Source organism: Caretta caretta, chromosome 6 (assembly GCF_965140235.1).
Source record: "Caretta caretta isolate rCarCar2 chromosome 6, rCarCar1.hap1, whole genome shotgun sequence".
Classification (NCBI taxonomy): Eukaryota; Metazoa; Chordata; order Testudines; family Cheloniidae; genus Caretta; species Caretta caretta.
In genome coordinates, this window is record NC_134211.1 from 68,252,035 (window position 1) to 68,276,405 (window position 24,371).

The 24,371-nt window shown below is 43.1% G+C and overlaps 1 protein-coding gene across 1 annotated transcript in view; it reads left to right on the forward strand.

The window, feature by feature from the left end:
- Positions 1-1,468: 1,468 nt before the first annotated feature.
- LOC125638794 (cytosolic phospholipase A2 zeta-like) overlaps positions 1,469-24,371 on the forward strand; it is a 42,469-nt gene continuing 19,566 nt past the window's right edge. The window contains exons 1-7 of the mRNA XM_048854930.2: positions 1,469-1,570; positions 3,827-3,899; positions 9,299-9,435; positions 16,214-16,342; positions 22,143-22,192; positions 22,742-22,784; positions 23,653-23,719. Of these exons, the coding sequence (XP_048710887.1) occupies positions 1,469-1,570; positions 3,827-3,899; positions 9,299-9,435; positions 16,214-16,342; positions 22,143-22,192; positions 22,742-22,784; positions 23,653-23,719 (601 nt within the window). The remainder of the gene's footprint in view (positions 1,571-3,826; positions 3,900-9,298; positions 9,436-16,213; positions 16,343-22,142; positions 22,193-22,741; positions 22,785-23,652; positions 23,720-24,371) is intronic.

A 24,371-nucleotide genomic window follows, 5' to 3' on the forward strand; every position in this document is an offset into this window, starting at 1 on the left:
TAATACATATTCATCTTTTCTGAAGCCTTTATGGCCTACTGTATGCACAATGAGCCTTTAAATACTGTATCTCTAGAATGAGTATTTTTATACACCAGCAAAGCTCTGTTTGCATATGGGAGAAGAGAATGTCTTTTTAGATTCTTTTCAGTGTCTCAGGCAAAATACATTTTTGTAATTTCCATGAATTGATTTATTTTTAAAGCATGGAAAAAGAATGAGGAAATTAATGTAAAAATACACATCAATAACGCTCACATCAGGAAATTCATAGTTAAAGTTAATGCCCCTCCCATTCTTACCTATCGCTTACTATTTCTGTAGAAAAATGTGTGGCGTGCTTCATAGAGAGACAAGACGTGGTCCCTATCCCCTGGGATGAACTTTGAAACAAAGGGTGGGAGAAGGGGTGGAGGGAAGATAAGTGATGCAACAGTAAAAGATCATGAGATGAGCAGATACTCACATCTTGTGAGTTCCTTCTTTATATTTCTTAACTTTTGGTATATCTTATCGATTGCCCTCGTATCTGAGCACTTCCCAGTCTTTATTATATTTGTCCTCACCTCACCCCTGTGAGGAGAAAAATATTATCCACATTTTACAGATGGAGAATTGACTTGCCCCAGGTCACATATGAAGTCTGTGGTGGAACAAGAGCCCAGGTTTCCCATCTTGTAGACTAGAGCCCTAACCACTGGACCATCGTTTCTCTGTCATGTATAGCTATTATGAAGTCTATGTACATATAACTGTTTGAAGGAGCAAATTCAGTCTCAAGAGCAAGAGTGGGGGAATGCATGTGAGCAACTGAAAAGTAAGAGGAAAAAATATGTCTGGAGACATTTGAAGGGAGAGTATGAAATTGTATGGCACAGTGTATTAAGGAATTAGGCTTTTGGTGTAATAATGGTGAGATACCCAGGAAGCTGGAAGAGACTATTAGTTGGCCCCTGTCATATGCTATTGGTCCGGCTTATATGGCAGGCATTGATATCCTGGCTCCTGTTACATCCGGCTGTCTGTCTGAGGCCCTTAATTTAATACCTGCTCCCCTGGACTAGGGATCTTTCCCCACATTTGATGTAACTATTTCTTTAATGCAAAGAAGTTAACCAAACATGCAGTGAAGAACTCAGAGAAATGTGCAGGGATGTTTTTTAAAATGGGCACTGGCCATTTAGGAATATACAAATGAAGTTCCTGTGCTCTGACTTCTTCAAAATGTCTCCAGTCACTGCCTCAGATAATTAGTTTAAAAAGGTAGGTTTGAAATAACATTAAAGAAATATGGCTGGAGGGAGCAGCGCTGTGTGAGTGCTTTCAAGGAAAGGATATTAGAATAACAGCTGTATAGAGGAGAGAACAGAACCAGCTAGTGAACTCGGAGCAGCCCAGTAGTTTTAAACACCGTTCATTCTCTGTTACATTTACCTCAGGCTTGGGAAGTGCCTGGACCGAGTCTCTCATGTTCCGTGCTGTGCTGCTTAGCCGGGTGTCAACCCGAATGCTGCCACTTCTGGCTGCTGTGCTATTTAAGGAGAAAGATACTGAGTTCTCTGACAGGCAGGTAATGTAAACTCTAGCAATTCTTTTGCTATATGATTTTGCAACTACTGAATGAAGAAACTGCCAACTGTTGCACTAGATGTGTAAAACTACAGGCCTGAGCATAGTGCTTATTGGTTTGCGTGGTCCCACTGATGTCAGTAGAAGGTTTAACAATAGTAAGTCCTGCATTTTCCAGTGTATGTTTTCAGGGTCAGGTCCTAACTCTGACCTTTTCAGCATATAGAGTGAGGCCTGGTCTACATCTAAAACTTAGGCTGACCTTGCTACATTGCTCAATGGTGTGAAAAATTCACACCCTGGAGAGATGTAGTTAAGATGACCTAAACCCCGATGTAGACACCACTAGGTCAATGGAGGAATTCTTCCCTCGACTTAGCTACAGCCTCTCGAGGGGGTGGATTTACTACAGCGACGGAAAACCCCTGCTGCTGTCAGTGTCTGCACTACAGAGGCATAACTGTAGTGCTGCAGCTTGTAGTGTAGACATATCCTGAGAGAAATATTCATAATCTCTGGGAGAAAAATGGAAGAGATTTATTTAAATATTTGCGTAACAAAGTTAGAAATACATCATTATTAACCATAAACTGTAGTTGGACTTTGCCCATTCTTCTTCCCAAAACCTCTTGTTCCAGGTGGCAGTCAGAGAGGGGGTGGGGGAAGAATAATTAACTTTGAGGAGACTGAGTAACACTTATTTACCTCTTTTCTTATCGCTTCATTATTCAAGTATAGAGCAGGCTTAATTGACACTTAAGTTTACATACCTGTAAACAAAAAGAAGGAGGAGTACTTGTGGCACCTTAGAGACTAACAAATTTTTTTGAGCATAAGCTTTTGTGGGCTAAAACCCACTTCATCGGATGCTTGCAGTGGAAAATACAGTAGGAAGATATATACACACACAGAGAACATGAAGAAACGGATGTTGTAATACCCACTATAACGAGTATGTGGGTATGGCAACACCCATTTTTTCATGTTCTCTCTCTGTGTGTGTGTGTGTAATCTTCCTACTGTATTTTCCACTGCATGCATCTGATGAAGTGGGTTTTAGCCCACAAAAGCTTATGCTCAAATAAATTTGTTAGTCTCTAAGGTGCCACAAATACTCCTGTGTTTTTTGCTGATACAGACTAACACGGCTACCACTCTGAAACCTGATACCTGTAAACAGTGATGCAAAATACTTAAGGCTACTGAGCCAGATTACTGCGTTTGGTTATGTGCTGGATATGAGTTCCTCACACAGGTGGTAAAATCATGAATGAACAAAATTCTCTCTACCAGAACAATTCCCCATTTACGTTAATAAGATTCAAGCTAATGATCTAATAAATAATACAGGCACTGTGGCTTTGGTCAAAGGTTTTGTTCAGGTTCTCAAATTTTTAGGTGTGACCACAGAAGGAAAAAAGTTATGTTCTTACCTTGTGTTAGGTAACACATGCTAGCTAACAGGAGGTAAAATTCTAGTGAAGACAAGGCAGTTTGCTGTTTCCACACATGGTAGTGCGCTGCCAGCATTTATTTTGACCTGTTACCATGTGTTAATGCTCCAACTAGCTTGCCTTCACAGGGATTTTATCTTGTTAGCTATGACATGTTAATTAACACAAGGTTAGAACACACCTTTTTTTTCCTCTAGTGAAAATAAGGCCTCTAAACATTTCAAATCAGTAAAGTCAAGCAACACTTCTAAAGGTTAGAATAAAAAAGTGTGTACACTTCATTTCTTGTTTTATATCTCTGAGATATGTCTGTGCAATAATTTGTGTTGTTTATTAGCAAATGAATGTTTTGAAGTTATTTTTCTAAAATGAGCGCATGGCAGCTCAACACTCATGGATAGCATATAAAGAACATTTTCATAGAATGTTTCTATGAGACATCATAAAGTCTTCAATCTCAGGTTATATAGCAATATTCTGACCACCATAAACTACTTCCTGTCCCTTTGCAGGGACTTTCTCATGGTTCATAGTCCTCAGTTTAATGGAAACAACTGACATCTGAAGATGAGTAGGCAAATCTGAGATATAAAGGCAGATTACTGAAGTAGGTAAAGGAAAGGTAGGCCAATTCTACTCTGCTTAGCCTGATGAGCTTCCACTTCCTCAGTTTGAAATGGTTCTTAGTTTTCTTAGGCTAAGCAACCCGTGGGCTGGCTGGTCCCCTGTTTTTGTTTGATATTAGCAGTTTTCTTAAGGTGAGTTGTTGCTGAGTTTAACATTCAGGTTGATTGTCTTTTCAGCATGACAAGCACCTGTACTACAATCTCACGGTGAAAGTCCTCAGAGCTAGAAACATTCACGGCACAGACCTGTGTAAGTCCTTGACCAAAATTATCCAAACTAATGTTCTTCTGTGAACAGAATACTTCAGATTCCATAGCACTTGTCTGGCCTCCGTCACAAACACTAAATTAACTTTTACAAATTTTTAGTCTTAATTTTTTTTAACTGAGGCTGATGAGGAGAGAAAATAGTGAAATAGCCATGGTAGTTTCCAGGTAAATTGGTAACATGGAGGAACTGGTAAATTGAAAATGACAAAATTGGTAGGGCAAAAAATGTAGCTCTTGATTTTTTTTTTTCTCTGACGCTGGTGTAAATGAAGAATAACTCCAGCAAAGTAAACAGTCACTAGTATAAAAAGTAGGGTGAGTGCAAAGTGAATCTGGCCCTTTTTACTTTTAACCCTTCTATACTGTGTTAATCCTCTCCTGACCTTTTTAAAAAATAAACTAAACAAAATTAGGTGACAATGTTCAATTCCTTTAGTCAACTCCCTTTGAAAACATTGCTTTTATTTTCAAATTAAAGTTATTCTTAACTAGAGTTTGTCTTTAGCCTGATTTTCAAATATGGTTGCCTTTATAAAAATGAGCACATTTGCTGAGCCTGAAAAACCATTTATGCATATAAACAGCCATTTGTGCATGCAAATTAGGTAACTGGGTACCTGGCTACCCCTTTGCATGTTTACTGAATCTCCATGCAGAAATGGCTGTTTATATGCACATGCGTGCGCACACACAGGTTTCTGCAGACAGAAAAAGTGATTATTTTTTGTGGGTGCACCTGTAGGAATTGTAGGCTGTGTGTGGGGAAAGATATGGGGATAACACAGCCTTTCTTCCAGTTCATCTAACTGTACCTGTATCTCAGTGCACTGTTGTCAAGGTTCCTCCCCCACTCTGAACTCTAGAGTACAGATGTGGGGACCTGCATGAAAACCTCCTAACCTTACTTTTACCAGCTTAGGTTAAAACTTCCCCAAGGTACAAATTAATTTTATCCTTTGTCCTTGGAATATCCACCGCCACCACCAAACTCTAACTGGATTTACTGGGAAACGTAGTTTGGACACATCTTTCCCCCCAAAATCCTCCCAACCCCTGCACCCCACTTCCTGGGCAAGGTTTGGTAAAAATCCTCACCAATTTGCATAGGTGACCACAGACCCAAACCCTTGGATCTGAGAACAATGAAAAAGCATTCAGTTTTCTTAGAAGAAGACTTTTAATAGAAATAGAAGTAAATCGAAGTAAAGAAATCACCTCTGTAAAATCAGGATGGTAGATACCTTACAGGGTAATTAGATTCAAAACATAGAGAATCCCTCTAGGCAATACCTTAAGTTACAAAAAAGACACACAGACAGAAATAGTCATTCTATTCAGCACAGTTCTTTTCTCAGCCATTTAAAGAAATCATAATCTAACACATACCTAGCTAGATTACTTACTAAAAGTTCTAAGACTTCATTCCTGTTCAGTCCCCAGCAAAAGCAGCATATAGACAGACACAGACCCTTCGTTTCTCTCCCTCCTCCCAGCTTTTGAAAGTATCTTGTCTCCTCATTGGTCATTTTGGTCAGGTGCCAGCGAGGTTACCTTTAGCTTCTTAACCCTTTACAGGTTAGAGGATTTTTCCTGTGGCCAGGTGGGATTTTAAAGTGGTTTACCCTTCCCTTTGTATTTATGACAACTGTGCTTAGAGGTGGGGATTATATAATTAACTTTGATAAGCTGATCCTACTGCAAAAAGAACCTGAGAGTTCTTCTCGGAGTGCAGTTTTCCTGTATCTTGACGGTTGGCTCCAAGTAGGTTGCACCAGCCAAGAGGTCACGTTGGTGGCTTTGTTCCTGCTCCATCTTCTTGTAGTGATGGGTGTCTGTATAAATAAAGAAAAGTCCGGTTTAACACCCACACTGGCGATAAACTTTATCAGAGTGACACTGGACTCCATTTCAACAAGAGCTATACTCACCACAGAAATATTCCAGTTAATAAGCAATCTGATAGCACAGATTACTTATTGACCAAAGATAACAGTCAAACTGTGCCTTTCCCTTCTAGGTCACATGGCCTCATGTATTTGTAACACCATTTGCCAGACTTCATCCATGCTACCTACAGGCCTGGGTCTGGTCAGTCTATGCACCAGACAAGGATCACATCAACACGAGAGTGATCATTCCCTTTCTTATTTGGTGGTCAAACCTGGATGGAATGAGAGTTGGCACCCCCTTCATCACTCCCACTTTTAGTACCATCATCATCATAGATGCATCCCTTATGGGTTGTGGTGCTCACCTGAACAACCACACCATACTAGGTATTTGGATCCTTCACGAGGCCAGACTGCACATCAGTCTACTAGAACTGAGGGCAGACTGTGTGGCATGCAGACTTCTCTCCAGCTCATTTATTCTCTCCATGTCCAAGTAATATTGGGCAACATCACCATGGTCTTTTACATAAATGACAAGGGCAGAGCAAAATCTCTTCCCCTTTGCCTAGAAGCAGCCAGACTTTGGAACGGGTGCACCAGAAATGGCATCACTATCCAATCCATGTACCTTCCAAGGGTTCAATACTCTTTACCAGACAACCTGAACAGACGCTTCTCTGCAGACTGTGAGGGGGAGATACACAGCTCCATCCTGAATGAGAGATTCATTCAGTGGGGACCACCTTAATGGGATCTCTTCATGTCCCAAACAAACAGGAAGCTTCCCTTATCGTGCTCCAGAGGAGCTATGGATCATGGCTCCCAGGGCAATGCTCTCCTGTTGTCATGGACGGACGAACTTAAAGATGCCTTTCCGCCTGTTCTCCCATTACCATGGGTCTTGAGAAAGATCCATCATGAAAGGGCCAGAGTCATTCTCCTCACACCCACTGGCCCAGACAGTTTTGGTTCCCGGAACTCCTGAGAATGTCAGTTCATCCTCCTCTCAGGATCTGCTCCATCCTGGATCTCCTTACTCAGGAAGGGGGCAGAATCAGACCCTCCCATCCAGACCCACTCCACCTCATGGCCTGGTGTTTGGATGGGCATCAGAACTAGAGTGTCTTTGCTTGGCACCCATCCAAGATATTCTTATTCAAAGTAGGAAAGACTCAACTAGGACCTGCTACCTAGCTAAATGGAGATACTTCTCTCTACTTGGGCTTAGCATAGGCAGCCTTCTCCAAGTTCTGAGAGATCCCAGTTGTTTTAGTTTACCTGCTGTTTCTAAAGATCTCAGATCTTTCCATTAGCTAACTGCAGGTCCATTTTGTAGGGATCAGTGCTTGCCTTCTTCCAGTAAAGAGAGTTCCCATCTTTACTCACCCTACAATAGTGAGATTCATGGAAGGCTTAATTAGAACTTTTCTGCCAGTCGTCAAACCTGCACCTCAATGGGACCTTTATCTCGTCCCATCAGCACTCACCAGGCTGCCATTTGAACCCTTGACAACATGCTCCATGTCCTACCTATCCATGAAAGTTGCATTTTTAGTTGCTGTTACCTCAGCCAGATGCGAGATGGGAACCCTCCTGGCAGGCCCACCATATGCTATTTTTCACACACAAAAGGTCTCCCTTCTGTTCCATCCTAAATTCCTTCCCTAAGTTATTTCTGAATTCCATGTCTACCAAATTTTCTTCCTGAAACCCTGTGTCTCTGTGGAGGAGAGGAGACTTCATTCCCTGGATGTCAGACATGCCTAGTCATTCTACCTGCAGAGGACCAAGTCTGCCAGAAAATCACCTAGGCTATTTCTTTCTATAGCAGAGAGGTCACAAGGACAAAGTATATCCTGTCAAAGAATCTCTAAATGGATTTCTGGGTGCATCATCGTGTGCTACCAACTAGCACTTGTCCCTCTGCCTGATGGGATAAGGACACACTTCACAAAAGCACAAGCTGTCTCTACAGCATCCCTGCAGGAAGCACTGATAGTGGATATATGCAGAGTAGCTACCTGGAGCTCCATTCACACTAGTTCAGGCCTCTGCTGAGGGTGCAGTAGTGGGAGCTGCAGTACTTCAAGCATCTTTGCAGCTGGCATCCTCGCACTCTCCTCCAGGATGAATACTGCCTGCCAGTTACCCGTGTGTGGAATATACATAGGGATCAGCACTTGAAGAAGAAATGGAGGTTACTTACATGTAACTGAATGTTCTCAGATGTGTGGTCCATATGTGTATTCCAGTACCTGCTCTCCGTGCCCTCTGCTGCTGTCTTCATGGTACGAAGAGGCACTAGAGAGGCCCGCACCACCTTTTATACCCTCGGTCTGGAGCATGAGGTGAGCTCCTGTGCATGTGCAGGCCAGTGGACTCTGCTTGTTAGAATTTCTGGACCTGTGTGGAATACAGACAGGGCCACACGTCTCAAAGAACTTCCAGTTACAGGTCAGTACTCTCAATTTTTGGTGCTTTGGCTGCGTTTTGCATCTTAAGTGGAATTGACTCCATAGGAACATGCTTGTTTTGACAGCCATTTTGAACGCTAGGTTATTGATATTCAGTAGCCCGAACTAAACGCTGAAAAGAAAGTGGATAATGAGACATGATGGGTTGGCTTTCAAAGAAAGCTATGAGTAGGGCCCGACCAAATTCATGGCCATGAAAATCGCATCACAGATCATGAAATCTACTCTTGTGTGCTTTTACTCTATACTATACAGATTTCACAGGGGAGACCAGCATTTCTCAGATTGGGTGTCCTGACCCAAAAGTGAGTTGTGGGGTGTGTGTGTGTGTGTCACAAGTTTATTTTAGGGGGCTTGTGGTATTGCCACCCTGATTTCTACACTGCTTTCAGATCTGGGTAGCTGGAGAGTGGCAGCTGTTAGTTGGGCACCCAGCTCTGAAGGCAATGCCCTGCTAGCAGCAGCGCCGAAATAAGGGTGGCAATACCATACTATGCCACCCTTACTTCTGCCTTGCTGACTTCAGAACTGGGCAGCTAGCGAGTGGTGGCTGCTGACTGAGGGCCCAGCTCTGCAGGCAGCAGCACAGAAGTAAGGGTGGAAATATCATAATATGTCATCCTTACTTGTATGCTGCTGCGGGCAGTGGCTCTGCCTTCAAAGCTGGGCTCCCAGCCAGTAGCTGCAGCTCTCCAGCTGCCCGGCTCTGAAGGCAATGCCACCATCAGCAACAGCACAGAAGGAAGGGTAGCAATATTGCAATCCCCCTACAATAACCTTGCAATCCACCCCCCTGCCCCCCAAATCCTTTGAGTCGGGACTCCAACAATTACAACACTGGGATATTTCAGATTTAAAAAGCTGAAATCATGAAATTTATGATTTTTAAAATCCTATGACTGTGAAATTGACCAAAATGGACAGTGAATTTGGTAGGGCCCTAGCTATGAGCTGAGGAGAGAAGTTGCCTGTTGAGGATTTTCCTGATGCCAGTCTTCTGTCCTCCCTTTCAGTGTCCAAGGCAGACTGCTATGTGGCATTGAATCTTCCAACTGCATCTCCAGTCACATCTCGAACACAGGTTGTTTATAATTCCAGTGATCCAGAGTGGAATGAAACCTTTGAATACAGGATCCACAGTGCTGTGAAGGTGAGGTGGGTTTCTTTGACATAGAGCTGGCTAGATTACCCTACTCCATCCGCAGTGGAAGGGTCTTAGCATTCAAAAAACAAAGGGTCATTATTCCAAGACACACACATACTGAAATAAAATTTAGAGATTCAAGATCTGCCTCTATCAGGCTCTTCACTTCCCAGTGAAGTGATTTCTGATGACAAATGTAGGAGGTAAATTTCAGTGAAGACTTCTTTTTTATTTAAAACAAGGCTCTGGAAAAATAGTGGTGCAGGGAAAAGTAGGAGCTGTGACTTTTAAGGACTCTTGAGATGGAGGCAGGGTAGATGAAGAAATTATGCTTTTTGCAGTTTTCTCAAAGGAAAGTGTTTGCAAGTGGAATATTATTGTTTATATAGAACTGTACATCTGAAAGTGCTGTGTGAACTAATCCTCTCAAGATTTCAGTGTGGTTAGGTAAGCAAATTCCTGTTGGATACATGAGAAAACTAAGGCCCAAAAGTGTTGTGGTTTCCCCCAAACTACACTGGAAGTCTGACAAAGCCAGAGTTAAAAGTCAGGTTTCCAATCCAAAGCTCAAATCATTAGACACCACTGCCTCATTAAAAAAGAACCATAAGGCATAATTGGAGATGGGGTATCAAATTCAGCATCCCCATACAGGAGTTTAAGGAAGGGGGGCAAGGTAGGAATGCTGTTGCTCACCAGGATGTCATGTGGGATTGGCTGATTGAGTTCTCACTTGGTCTGCCTTGTGGAAAGGCTTTGGCTACGGGGCTGGTGTGTAGAGGTTTTATGACAGGTGTTGTAGAGATGTACCAACATAATCTTCTGTGAAAAGAAGTCAATAGACTATCCAAAAAGTTAATCAATTTCCTATTGATAGCCAAATAGTGACAGCATAGTAATATCTATAATACTTTTCTCTGTAGGAAGCCACTCTGCAGGAAGCCTGAAACGCTGCCTGTTCTTTCAAACTTGCTAGGGCAGCAGCCATTAGAGTTATGTTGAAAAACTTATGTACCCCTGAGCCTTCCTAAATAATATCACTTGTTTTAAGACCCAACGTATCACTTGATTACTGAATTGCATGGCATTCAAAACTGCTCACAAAGCACAGGAGGCCAAGACCTCTGAGAAAAGTTTTCATAATCAAATGCAGGGGATGCTGGCTTATATTGGTTGATAGGCAAACACATTAGAGAAGAACCAGTTAGCTAACTGTCTGACATTCTCTCCCCGACCAATAAGCTCATTGTGTCCAGGGCTGGCCTTATGATGAGGCGAACTGAGGTGGCCACCTCAGGTGCCAGACTTGCGGGGAGCGCCACTAGGACCCAGAGTGTAGAAAATTGTGTCTGCTGCTGGTGCATATGTATTCTCTCTGCTCCAGATGCACAGAGATGGAGTGCTGTGCTGGAGGAAGGAGGGCACAAGAGACATTACAGGCAGGCAGGAGAAAAGGTGAGAGGGAATAACAGAAAGCAGCAGGAGCTGCAGGAAGAGAGAGGAGGAGGAGCCTCTTATGTACCTCTCTAGCACCCCCAGGAGCCTGGACTGATTAACACCAGCTTCTCAGAGAGCTTCCTGTTTCCTGCTGCTTTCCTGAATCCACTTGAGGAGAACAGGCAGTCAACTGAAGTAGTAGGAGCCAGTTAGGCCCTTAAGATGCTGATATCTTCCCTCACTCAGGCCCTGCTACCAGCCTGCTTATGTGTCCCCTTGAACTGAGTGTTGAGAGCCACTATAGCTGGCACAGAACAGCAGTCATGAATGAAAAAAGAAAACACTCCTCTGGGGCGGCATTCAGAAAAAGAAAGAAAAAGCAAAGGAAACTTTTCTATCTAAGCAGGAAGGAGCTCTCCTGAGCTATATAGACACAAATGTTCACAGTGAGCCTTCTGGCCCCAGTGAGGATGTGAGTGGTGAGGAGATGCCTGATCTTCCAGTTAGTCAGAGTGCAGGTGACCTGGCATCTACTGCAGCATCCATATCTCCATCTCAAATGGATGTAACCATGCACATTCCTGAAGAAAAGTGTAGATCAGAGAAAAGTGTGGTGGAGGCGCAAGAAACAGCTGCTGCTGCTGAGTTTAGTTCCTTAAGTCTAGATGATCCAGGACTGTGGACCCACTTGAGCAGTAGCCTGAAGGACTTCCTTGTACTGCATGGGCCACAGCAAGTGAAAAACTTCATGTTCCCCAAAGACAATGAAAATAGAAGTTTCCATCCAACACATTACTGGCGTGAAATCCCCAATGGTGACAAAGTGTAGAGGCCATGGCTTATGTACTCAAAAACCCAGAATGCTGCATACTGTTTCTGTTGCAAACTCTTCCAGTCTAATGTTCCAGCTGCATTGGGTTCTACAGGAACAAAGGACTGGAAAAATCTGTCTAGAAATCTGGCATGCCATGAGAAGGCAGCAAATCACCGGAGAGCATTCCATAGGTGGAAAGAGCTTGAGATGAGACTAAGGTTAAAGGCCACCATAGATGATCAGCATTAAGAGAAGATTGCATCAGAGTCTCTTCACTGGCAAAATGTTCTGAAAAGGTTCATTGCCATTGTGAGAATGCTTGCTACCCAAAACCTAGCATTGTGTGGCACTTCAGATCAGCTGTATGTGCCAAACAAACTTCCTTAAAATTGTGGAGCTGATGGCTGAGTTTGATGCTGTACTCCAGGAGCATCTAAGAAGAGTCACCACCCAAGAAATGTACGCACACCACTACCTTGGAAAAAGAATTCAAAATGAGATCATACAGTTACTGGCAATAACAGTCAAACAGAAGATTGTGGCAGATCTGAAGTCAGCAAGATATTACTCTGTTATTCTGCACTGCACACCTGACATCAGCCATATGGAACAAATGGCTTTAATGGTGAGTTTTGTAACAACAACAGAACCTAGTGAAAATGTCCCTGCAATGGTGACTGTCAGAGAGCATTTTCTAGAATTTATTGACATTGATGATACTACAGGAGCTGGTATGACAAATATGCTTCTTAAAAAGTCAAAAGATAAGGGAATTGCGATAGTTGACATGAGAGGTCAGGGCTACGATAATGGTGCCAATATGAAAGGAAGGAACAGAGGAATGCAGACACGGATTTAAACCCTCGAGCTTTTTTTGTCCCATGCAGTTCTCATTCATTGAACTTGGTGGTTAGTGAAGCTGCTGAATTTTTTAATGTAATTCAAAACATCTATGTATTTTTCTCTGCATCAACTCATCGATGGCAAATTTTGAAGCAACATCTGGGAACATCCTCTCTCACACTGAAACCACTAAGTGCCACATGAAGGGAAAGTCAAGTGGAGGCGTTAAAGCCTGTCAGACACCAAATTGGGAAGATAGATGATGCCATAGTTGCCATTATGGAGGATAATGCTATGACAGAAACTGTTCATGGGAGAACAGTGGCAGAGGGAAATGGAATCACCAGAAACATACCAACTTCAAATTTCTGTGTGGCTTAGTGTTGTGGCATGACATACTGTTTGAAATAAATGTTCTAAGCAAGAGACTCCAAGGTGTTGACCTTGAAATATCTGGAGCAATGGAACAGCTGGACAAAGCAAAGTCACACTTACAGTTTTATCGGTCAGATGAGGGATTTCAAAACATTCTGAAGAGTGCACAGAAGTTGGCAGAGGAACTTCACACTGAAGCTATTTTCCCACCCATTCAAGAACACAGGAGTCACTGAAGAAGACATTTTGATTGCAAAGCACAGGATAATCCCATAAGAGACCACAAAAAACAAATCAAAGTTGTATTCTTTAACCAGGTGCTAGATTGTGCAATACAGTCAGTTGAATGTTCCATGCAGCTCAAGGAACACAGCAGTATATTTGGGATGTTGTATGATATTCCAAAACTCCTCACTATACCTGAAGAAGACCTACACCAGCAATGCAGGGCACTGGAGACCGTGTTGACACATGATGACATGCACGATATTGATGCAAGTGCTTCGGTGATGAATTGAAAGTCCTTTCAAGATATATTTGAGCAGTATCAACTCCAAAGGCTGTCCTGGAATATATGTGCACAAATAAGATGACCACCCTCTTTCCAAATGCTTTTGTTGCTCTGCACATACATCTAACGCTTCCTATAACAGTTGCGAGTGGAGAACGCAGCTTCTCCAGGCTGAAGTTAATAAAAACACATCTACGCTCCACAATGACGCAGGAGAGGCTGGTCGGCCTTGCAACCATCTCAGTAGAGCACGAGTTGGCTCAGACGATGGACCTTCAGCAGGAAGCAGTTCAAATCTTTGAAACCAAGAAGGCATGGAAAGCACCACTTTGATTATTCAAACAGATAAAAATGCCAGTGTTTACTATGCTGACAAGAGAAGTTACATTTGCTGTTTAGGCGTTTGAAAGTTAAGTGTTACTTAAAACTTCGAACAAAGTCTTTTAAGTTGTTAGTTCTCCTTTATTGGGGTAGGTAGCAGAGCAGTACCATGAGAGGAGTAGAACAGAAAGAAGGCAGAATTGAGACCTTTCAAAGTTTTGACCCAAGTGAGAGGACATGGGGTGTCACTTGATCTCCCCGCCACAGGTGCCAAAATGTTTTGGGCTGGCTCTGATTGTGTCCTACCCCAGAGCATTACTGTTGGCCATTAGCAGGAATGTACTGCAGTATTTAAATGCTTGTCTAGCTTAGAATTTTTTCTCCCAACTTAATATATTGAGTAGAACTAAATGGGGTCTCTGCTGTCTATGCTTGTGCTTCTGCCATCACATGGCTATGCTAGTTGCTTGCCTTCTGTTCAAGTCTTCTCCCCTTCTCTACTTTTCCTCTTGTTCTGCCTCTTCCTCTTGCTCTGTTCCTTCACTCCTTCCAGACCCCAAGTCTGTTACTGGGGGAGAATATGTTGTGTATCTGGTTGCACCAGTCCCTACTGCCACTCTCTTTATGTCACACAGATGCCTGCTGTGTCTATTGATTACCTCACCTCTTCAGGTGTCGTATGTTCAGCGAGAGTGTTATGCATACAGACCCTAGGTGCATTGGCTGTCCCACATTCTCCAGTCTGGAGCACATGCTAGCAGAAGTAGCATCCATGTGGAGGTTTGTCACAAAACACAAACTTAGGAGGGGAAATGTTTTAGTTGCTTGAAAATAAAAGGGTAGAAGACTTCAAGTCCCCAGGGCCTGATGAAACGCATCCTAGAATACTCAAGGATCTGACTGAAGAGATATCTGAGCCATTAGTGATTATCTTTGAAAAGGTATGGAAGACGCGAGAGATTCCAGAAGACTGGAAAAGGGCAAATATAGTGCCAATCTATAAAAAGAGAAATAAGGAGAACCCGTGGAATTACAGACTGTCAGCTTAACTTCTGTACCTGGCAAGATAATGGAGCAAATAATAAGCAATCAATTTGCAAACATCTAGAAGATAATAAAGTGATAAGTAACAGTCAGCATGGATTTGTCAAGAACAAATAGTGTCAAACCAACCTGATGGCTTTCTTTGACAAGATAGTGGATGCGGGGGGAAGCAGTAGATGTGGTATATCTTGACTTTAGTAAAGTTTTTGATACCGTCTCGCATGACCTTCTCATAAACAAACTAGATAAATGCAACCTAGATGGAGATACTATAAGGTGGGTGCAAAACTGGTTGGGAAAACCGTTCCAAGAGAGTGGTTCCGAGTCATGCTGGAAGGGTAAAATGAGCGGAGTCCTGCAGGGATCACTTCTGTTCAATCTCTTCATCAGTGATTTAGATAATGGCATAGAGCATACACTTATAAAGTTTGTGGATGATACCAAGCTGGGAGGGGTTGCAAGTGCTTTGGAGGATAGGATTAAAATTCAAAATGGCCTGGACAAATTGGACAAACCAGAGAAATGTTTGACGTAAATAGGATGAAATTCAGTAAGGACAAATGCAAAGTACTCCATTTAGGAAGGAACAATCAGTTGCACCACATACAAAATGGGAAATGCCTGCCTAGGAAGGAGTACTGCAGAAAGGGATCTGGGGGTCAGAGTGGATTGTAAGCTAAATATGAGTCAATAGTGTAACACTGTTGCAAAAAAGCGAACATCATTCTGGGATGTATTAGCAGGAGTGTTGTAAGACACAAGAAGTAATTCTTCCACTTTACTCCACGCTGATTAGGCCTCAACTGGAGTATTGTGTCCAGTTCTGGGTGCCACATTTCAAGAAAGATGTGGACAAATTAGAGAAAGTCCAGAGAAGAACAACAAAAATGATTAAAGGTCTTGAAAACATGACCTCTGAGGGAAGATTTTAAAAAATTGGGTTTGTTTAGTCTGGAAAAGAGAAGACTGAGTGGGGAGATAAGTTTTCAAGTACATAAAAGGTTGTTACAAGGAGGAGGGACAAAAATTGTTGTTCTTAACCTCTGAGGATAGGCCAAGAAGCAGTGGACTTAAATTGCAGCAAGGGAGGTCTAGGTTGGACATTTGGAAAAACTTCCTAACTGTCAGGATGGTTAAGCACTGGAATAAATTGCTTAGGGAGGTTGTGGAATCTCCATCATTGGGGATTTTTAAGAGCAGATTAGACAAACACCTGTCAGGAATTGTCTAGATAATACTTAGTCCTGCCATGAGTGCATGGGACTGGACTAAATGACCTCTTGAGGTCCCTTCCAGTCCTATGATTGTATGATAAGACAAAGGACAGAATAACAAATGAATTGAGAATGTCCCTTTATTCCACATTAGGCTATGATAGATTTTATTTGACTGTGGAAGATAAGATGTTTAGATAAGATTTCTCGCTTCTCTCATTGCAGAATATTGTGGAGTTCACCTTCTATGACAAAGGCATTGTGCTGAGGAGTCATGCTGCCTCCATTCATTTTGATGTGGGGAATATTACCCCAGGGCAGACTTTGAATCACACATTTGTGCTAAATCCCCAGGTGAGACTTTTATACCCAACTTCCCAGTGGGGAAAAGACTAGTGCAGGTAGGATGTGTAATTGACATGTGATGAAGAGGCTGGTAGTTGTACCAGGATTACTTCCCACATTAGGTATGTAGCAAGTGTTGATTTAATAAATATTCCTTTTCAAAATGGAGTATAATGTGGCTAACGAATCTCAACCTATGCAGTTGTCCTGGATCACATTTCAGAGATAACACTAAATAATTACGTTCTACTTTTTATCCAGAATTCCTTTGAAGCATTAGATCTTAAAGCTTCCACCATAGTCCCGTGTTCAAACTACCCTGTTGTTTGGCTTCTAGGGCTCACAATATGACACAAACCCTTAGAAATTATTGGTGGTGATTGATATTGAGTCACTGGTGAAAATTCCTCAGGGAAATATTCAGATTTAAAGTCCATATTGCCTCCACGTCCCTTGCCACATTTCTGCATGAAATAGAAGGCAATTGCCAAAGTAGGTTGTATGGGAGATTTCTTGGGGTGTTTTTAAAAAAAACACTATACTGTCCTTTTTGGGAAACATCATGCATTTATGCATTGTAGGCTGTCAATGCTTCAGAGGAGGTAGTGCACACAAAAGGTGAATGTATCGGCTGATATCTAAACTAGAGGCCTGTGAACTGATTAACAATGAAGTTGTACAAAACTCTGCAGTTCTGTTTTGCAGGGGTTCATGTAAATCTCCTTTCAGTTTTGCTCTGTGAGGGATCAGAGTCCTTGAGTTCCAGGTTAGAATGAAACTCACCTGCAAGCAGTGAATTCTTTGTGGTTTCTATATGAAATCATACATTGGCCCAGCAGGTTTCACAAACCCAGCATGAGGTTTGGATTTGTAATCAGGGCTCAGTTTGGTGGAAGAAGAATGGTGGTACTCTCCCAACCTCCATTTACAATCAAATCTTTGCCCGTTTGAGAGACCAGTCTGATTTTCCTGAGGGAGTAATTGCGAGGGGAATTCAGGGAGACAGAATGCAATTATTCAAGCAGAATTTTCCTAGGAGGGTGAAACAAACACATCTACTCTTGCAAAAACATGCACTTTAAGTAGAACAACCACCACCACTCAACTATACTGGACACTTACTGACCCAGAGGGAAATATGACTTCATTGTCATCACCACATCCTGCAGTATATAGATTTTTCTTTGAGGTCTTCCATCTAAGCACTGATTAGACTTTAATAATATTTTAGCTGGGGAGATCTGAGGTGGCAGGAGTGCAGGCCATAGAGGGAAGCCAAGGCATGACTATTGGCACAGAAGACCTATGGTTAGAAATGGCCGTTAAGGTACATATGAGCTCATTACCTTGATGAAACTGGGTATAATTTTACTTTTTGGAAGGGTCTCCACTATAAGCTGCTGCATTTGTCTTGGAATCCAGATTATATAAATCAGTTTGTGTTTTGTTTGCTCTTCATATCCTCCATCACGTTATATCTGAGCTCCTCTGCTATATGGTGAGAACAAGCACAAACCCCCACCACAGCTGTTGCTGCAACCTCAGCTGACTGAGTGCTGTCAGGGCACTGCTGTGATTAAAGACTATCTGGGAGCTTATGATAAAGTGTAACCTACACACCTCCTGGGTGTGGTGTTCTGTCCCATCTAGTGGCATCGAGACCACTTGGAGAGAAAGAGAGATTAATGAGTCTGCTCTACAGCCTTAGCCAGAGCCAACTGGCTTTTAGCTCATGCAGTAGAGGCTCATGCACTAAAAGCTCCAGAGCCCCCACTTGTGACACAGACAGACCCTGGTCATCAGGATCAAACCTGGGGCCTCTGAAGCTTAGTGCATGAGCCTCTACTGCATGAGCTAAAAGGCAACTGCTTTTTAGCTAAGTCTGTAGAGCAGACTCAATAATCTCTCTGTCTCTCTAAGTCAGGGGTGGGCAAACTTTTTGGCCTGAGGGCCACATCGGGGTTGCAAAACTGTATGGAGGGCCAGGTAGGGAAGGCTGTGCCTCCCCAAACAGCCTGGCCCCCACCCCCATTATCACCCTCCTACTTTACGCCCCCTGACTGCCCCCCTTAGAACTCCCAACTCATCCAACCCCCCCTGCTCCTTGTCCACTGACTGCCCCCTCCCGGGACCCCACGCCCTATCCAACCTCCCCTGCTCCTTGTTCCCTGACTGCCCCAACCCCTATCCACACCCTGCCCCATGATAGGCACCCCGGGACCACTGACCCATCCAATCCCCCCACACTCCTTGTCCCCTGACTGTCCCCTCCTGGGACCCCCATCCCTAACTGCCCCCCCAGGACCCTACCCCCTATCCACCCCCCCCCGCTCCCTGTCTCCTGATCACCCCCCCGCCCCAAACCTCCGCCTCATCCAATCACCCCCTCCCCTCACTGCCCCCTTACCATGCTGCTCAGAGGGCAGGACAGGCTTATTGGAAAGCCTGGGAGGTGAGCGGGTGCAAACTGCGCAAACCACGCGGCCAGCTGAGGCTGCGGGGGAGGGACTGGGGGCTGGCCTCCCTGGCCGGGAGCTCAAGGGCTGGGTAGGATGGTCCCGTGGACCAGATGTGGCCCGTGGGCCATAGTTTGCTCACCTCTGCTCTAAGTGGTCTCGGTGCCACTAGATGGGACAGAACAACACACCAGAAGGTGTGTGGGTTACAAAATCACTTGTTTTTTAGTAGGGAAGTACTTGCTTCTTGCTTTTGCCTCCACTTTACTCCCATTTAAGATTATTAACCACAATGTTTCTCTGTATATTTAGCCCTCCAGCAACATAAACGAGCATAAGATGCACGGGTGGAGGGTATCCTCAGCAGTGTCTCTCTTCAGATCAGTTGGGTTTAGCTTCATAGTGAAGGTGCTATGTTTGGACTAGGAGAAGATGGGTGGGTACCATCTTCCACACTATTAGCTCGCTATGCCAGCCTCAGGGGTGGCTGCCTGTTAACAGAGAAAGGGGAAGGAGAATGGAGAGAATAAAAATTTAGACTAAATGAGAGGCTACATGTCTTTGTATGAGAGACAGGTCAGCTCAGATATCTGTAAAGCCCCAGTGTGAAAGATGACTTTGTGAGAAGTTACATAAGAACAGAAGAACAGCCAAACTGGGTCATGCCAATGGTCCATCGAGCCCAGTATCCTGCCTTCCTACAGTGGTCAGTGACAGATGCTTCAGATGGAGTGAACAGAACAGGGCAAGATATCAAGTGATCCATCTTTGTCATCTAGTCCCAGCTTCAGCCAGGGAGAGGTCAGATACCAAGAGCATGGGGTTGTGTCCCTGACCCACTTAGCCATTGATGAACTTATCCCCCATTAACTTATCTAATTCTTTTTTTAGCTCAGATAAACTTTTGGCCTTCCCAACATCCCCAGGCAATGAGTTCCACAGGTTGATTGTGCATTGAGTGAAGTACTTCCTTTTGTTTATTCTAAACCTGCTGCCTATTAATGTAATTGGGTGACCCTTAGTTCTTTTGTTATGTGAAGGGGTAAATAACACTTCCTTATTCACTTTCTCCACACCATTGATCGTTTTATAGACCTCTGTTATATCCCCCTAATTTGTCTCTTTTCCAAGCTCAACAGTCTGTCTTTTTACTATCTCCTCATACTGCTAATAATTCTTGTTGCCCTTTTCTGTACTACTTCCAATTCTAATATATCTTCCTTGAGTTGGAATGACCAGAACTGCACGCAATATTTCAGGTGTGGGTGTACCATGGATTTCTATAGTGGAACTATGATAATTTCTGTCTTATTATTTGTCCTTTTCCTAATGGGTCCTAACATTGTTAACTTTTTCGTCTGCTGCTGCACATCGAGCAGATTCCGAGAACTATCCACAATCTTTCTTGAATAATGACAGCTAATTGACCCCATCATTTTGTATGTATAGTTGAGATTATGCTTTCCAATACCCATCACTTTATTTTTATCACCATTGAATTTCATTTGCTCTTTTAAAAAGAAAAGGAGTACTTGTGGCACCTTAGAGACTAACAAATTTATTTGAACATAAGCTTTTGTGAGCTACAGCTCACTTCATCGGATGCATTCTGTGCATTTTTTTTCCCACTGAATGCATCCGATGAAGTGAGCTGTAGCTCACGAAAGCTTATGCTCAAATAAATTTGTTAGTCTCTAAGGTGCCACAAGTACTGCTTTTCTTTTTGCGAATACAGACTAACACGGCTGCTACTCTGAAACCTGTCATTTGCTCTTTTGTAGCCCTGTCACCCATTTTTGTGAGATCTCTTTGTAAGTCTTTGCAGTCAGCTTTTGACTCAACTATCTTGAGCAATTTTGTATTGTCTGCAAACTTTGCCATCTTAGTGTTTTACCCCTTTTTCCAGATCATTGATGAATATGTTGAATAGCAGTACAGTTGGTCTCAGTACAGATCCTTGGGGGACCCGGCTATTTACCTCTCTCCACTGTGAAACTGACCATTTATTCCTACGCTTTGTCTTTTAACCCATTACTGATCCATGGGATGACCTTCCCTCTTATCCCATGACTGCTTATGGTGCTTAAGACCCTTTGGTGAGGGACCTTGTCAAACGCTTTCTCAAAGTCCAAATACACTATATCCACTGGATCACCTTTGTCCATATGTTTGTTGACCCTCTCAATGAATTCTGATAGATTGGTGAGACAGGATTTCCCTTTACAAAATCCGTTGGCTCTTCCTCAACATATTGTGTTCATCTCTGTATCTAATAATTCTCTTCTTTACTATAGTTTCAACCAATTGGCCTGGTACTGAAGTTAGGCTTACTGGCCTATAATTACCCGGGTTACCTCTGGAGCCTTTTTAAAAAAATCTGTGTTACATTAGCTATTCTCCAGTCATTTGGTACAGAGGCTGATTTAAGCAATAGGTTACATACCACAGTTCTGCAGTTTCATATTTGAATTCCTGCAGAACTCTTGGGTGAATATCATCTGGTCCTGGCGACGTATTACTGTTTACAATTTGTTCCAAAACCACCTCTTTTGACACCTCAATCTGGAAGAGTTTCTTAGATTTATCACTTAAAAAGAATGGCTCAGGTGTGGGAATCTCCATCACATCCTGGGAAATGAAGACTGGCACAAAGAATTCATTTAGCTTTTCTGCAACAGCTTTGTTTTCCTTGAGTGCTCCTTTAGCACCTCAATCATCCAGTGGCCCCACTGATTTTTTGGCAGACTTCCTGCTTCTAATGTATTTAATTTCTGTTCCCCACAGTTTTTGTGTGTCATACTAGTTGCGCTTCAAATTCTTTTTTGGCTTGCCTAATTATACTTTTAAATTTGACTTGCCAGAGTATGTGCACATTTCTATTTTCCTCAGTAGGATTTGACTTCCAATTTTTAAAGGATGTCTTTTTGTCTCTAACTATCTCTTTTACGCTGTTGTTTGGCCATGGTGGCATTTTTTGATTCTCTTACTGTTTTTTTTTTATTTGGAGTAAACATTTAGTTTAAACCTGTATTATGGTGTTTTAAAAAAGCTTCCATGCAGCTTGCAGGCATTTTCCTCATGTGACTGTTCCTTTTAATTTTCATGTAAATAGCTTCCTCATTTTTGTATAGTTCCCCTTTTTTGAAGTTAAATGCTACTGTGAAGGTTTTCTTTGGCATTCTTCCCCCTTCCCTCAGTCACCATCCTGGTCAGGTGGTTGGTAGTATATTCCTACTACTATACTCTTATTATACAAGCATTGAATTTCTATCCAGAGATTGGGGTGGGTCTGGAGCTATGAAATGTACTCTCCAATATTCAGGTGACCCATTGTGTGTCTGGTCTCTTTCAAGGAAAAGGAGGGGAAAGAAGAGTTGGATGTGGAATTTTCTTTGGAAGAAAGGTGAGGTTCCCCCCAGGTGCTGCTAACTGTACATCTAGTTTTGAATTAACCCTTTACAATCCACTGTAGTACATCTCAGTGTACTCACTATGTGAGGGGATGCGATTATACGTGCCAACAAGGCTGCTGCTTCCTCAGTTTGAAGGGGTTCTTGAAGCACTGCTCCGAGGAAGTCACAGTCTTGGTATCCTAGATGTGTCTAGGGCAGGTTAATTCAGCTGGATATTTCACAGTATATATTCCAGTGTTTCGTTGCAATATGTCTGGGATGGCTGGTATCCTGTTCAAATCCTTGCTCCTTGGGTTCTGGCTATCCTGTGACAAGGTGGGAGAATCCAAAGCAGCTGTGTAAAACCAAGATACTATTTTTTTTCCGACAGTGGAAAACTTTTGTCTGACATAAAGGAAGCATTTGCTTCAGTGTCAGATTATAGATTATAAAAAGCCTATCATAGTTTAGACCCCAATGCAGAGAGTTGGGAGAGGGAGGTAACGGGGATTGTAGCTAAGGAACCAAAACTCATTCATATTATCCCTTCATTTCCACAGCACAGCTCCCCACGCTGAGTCCATCACCAATGGAGTTCTAGTGGTGAGCAGAAGATGTGTTTTTACTTACATGCTGGGGGACTGTTATTTAGTGTGGGTTGTGCTGTTGGTGGTGCACTGCTTTCCGAAATCCCCTTTCATTCTCTCAAATCAGAGAGACGCTCTCTTTGGCTGTGATTGTAGTGATGTCTCCCGCTTCCCCACAGGGTGTCAGCTGGGCATGTACCTGGGACTTTAAGTACCACAGAAGAGACCTCAACCACATGAGCTAAAGAATAACCCCATTAGCTGGTTGCAGTAGTAGGCTGTGATACTCTAGTGGACTTACCACTAAAGGGTGACCTGATCCACTTTTTCCATATGTTACACTGTCACCTGGAAGCATTTCTTGAAATTGCTTTGTCTGGCAGCGGGGTGATAGTTTTCATTGCAGCGCATCTGCTGTGGGGCAGATTTTGAAAAGCTGTGTTTCTGGAGAACGTATGTGTGGTGGGGAGAGTATTTTGGACCTCTCCCGGTGCTGAGGTACACATAGCTTTCCACAGAAGATGGTAGTGGTACACCTGCCTCTTCACATCCCTGCACTCCCATTCCTGTGCCCCTTAGTAACAAACGAGCTTAGGAGCCAATCTCTCCAGGCCAGTTTTATTTGGCACTAGTTTAGGTTGGAAGCAACCAGGAATAAAAGTTGGAGGAAGGTGCTCAAGCCATAGAGTCACCCTGAGCACTGCGAGGAGAGTCTTGCTTAGGGGAAATGCTCTTCTGGATGCAGGAACATATCTGTCCTGAGTTTTTGTCCTTGGATTATTCTAGTAACTTCTCATCATAGAGACTAGCATTAGCGTCCGTGAGGAAATGAACACAATTTCCTAGTCAGAGTTAAGTTCTTATGGCCCATTCTTTTCACATAGGCTCATCCCTGCCTGTGTGTTCAAGGCTCCATCAATAAAAGTGAGAAGACCAAATGGATAATACAGGGTAGGTCTTGTAAGAGATATGGCAATTTCCTGCAATAGCCTTGAAAAACCTTACTGAATTAAGTTAAGTATCTTTGGAGTCCATTGTGTTAAATGCAAATGTTATGTATTATTGTGGGCCTTTGTCTGCTGAGCACCTTTTCCATGAGGCCAGGATCAAAGGTCCAAGCTGTGTAAAGGAAAAACTGAGCTGTTCATGGCTGTTATGAACTTGTGGTCACAGAAAAACCCCTTTGTGGGGTTTGAAGGACTGACTAGTAACAGAGCTCTTGCTCGAGGTTGAGGGGTGATCTCAGGCAAGTCTATTAGCATGCATGTGGTTTCCTTTATGGTTTTTAATGTGTTTTCTCTGTAATGCTTTCACCTTAAGAATAAATGTGCTTGCTTACAAAGGCCCATGTGATAACCTATAACTGCTGGCAATTACAGCTATTCATACCCTTCAAAGAGAAAGCAAAGTGCAGATGCTAGCCTGTTCATGGAGTCTGGCTTCCTGGGGATATCACAATGTAGGCAGGGAATTACTGTGCAGCCTAGAAACACTCTGATCCGGAGGGAGAGAAATGTGGTCTCTGCCCAAGAGAGGACAGTTGAGGAGCTGGGAGCCTAGCATGGGTGCACTTGAGGGACTGTGAGGGGGGAATACAGGTGCA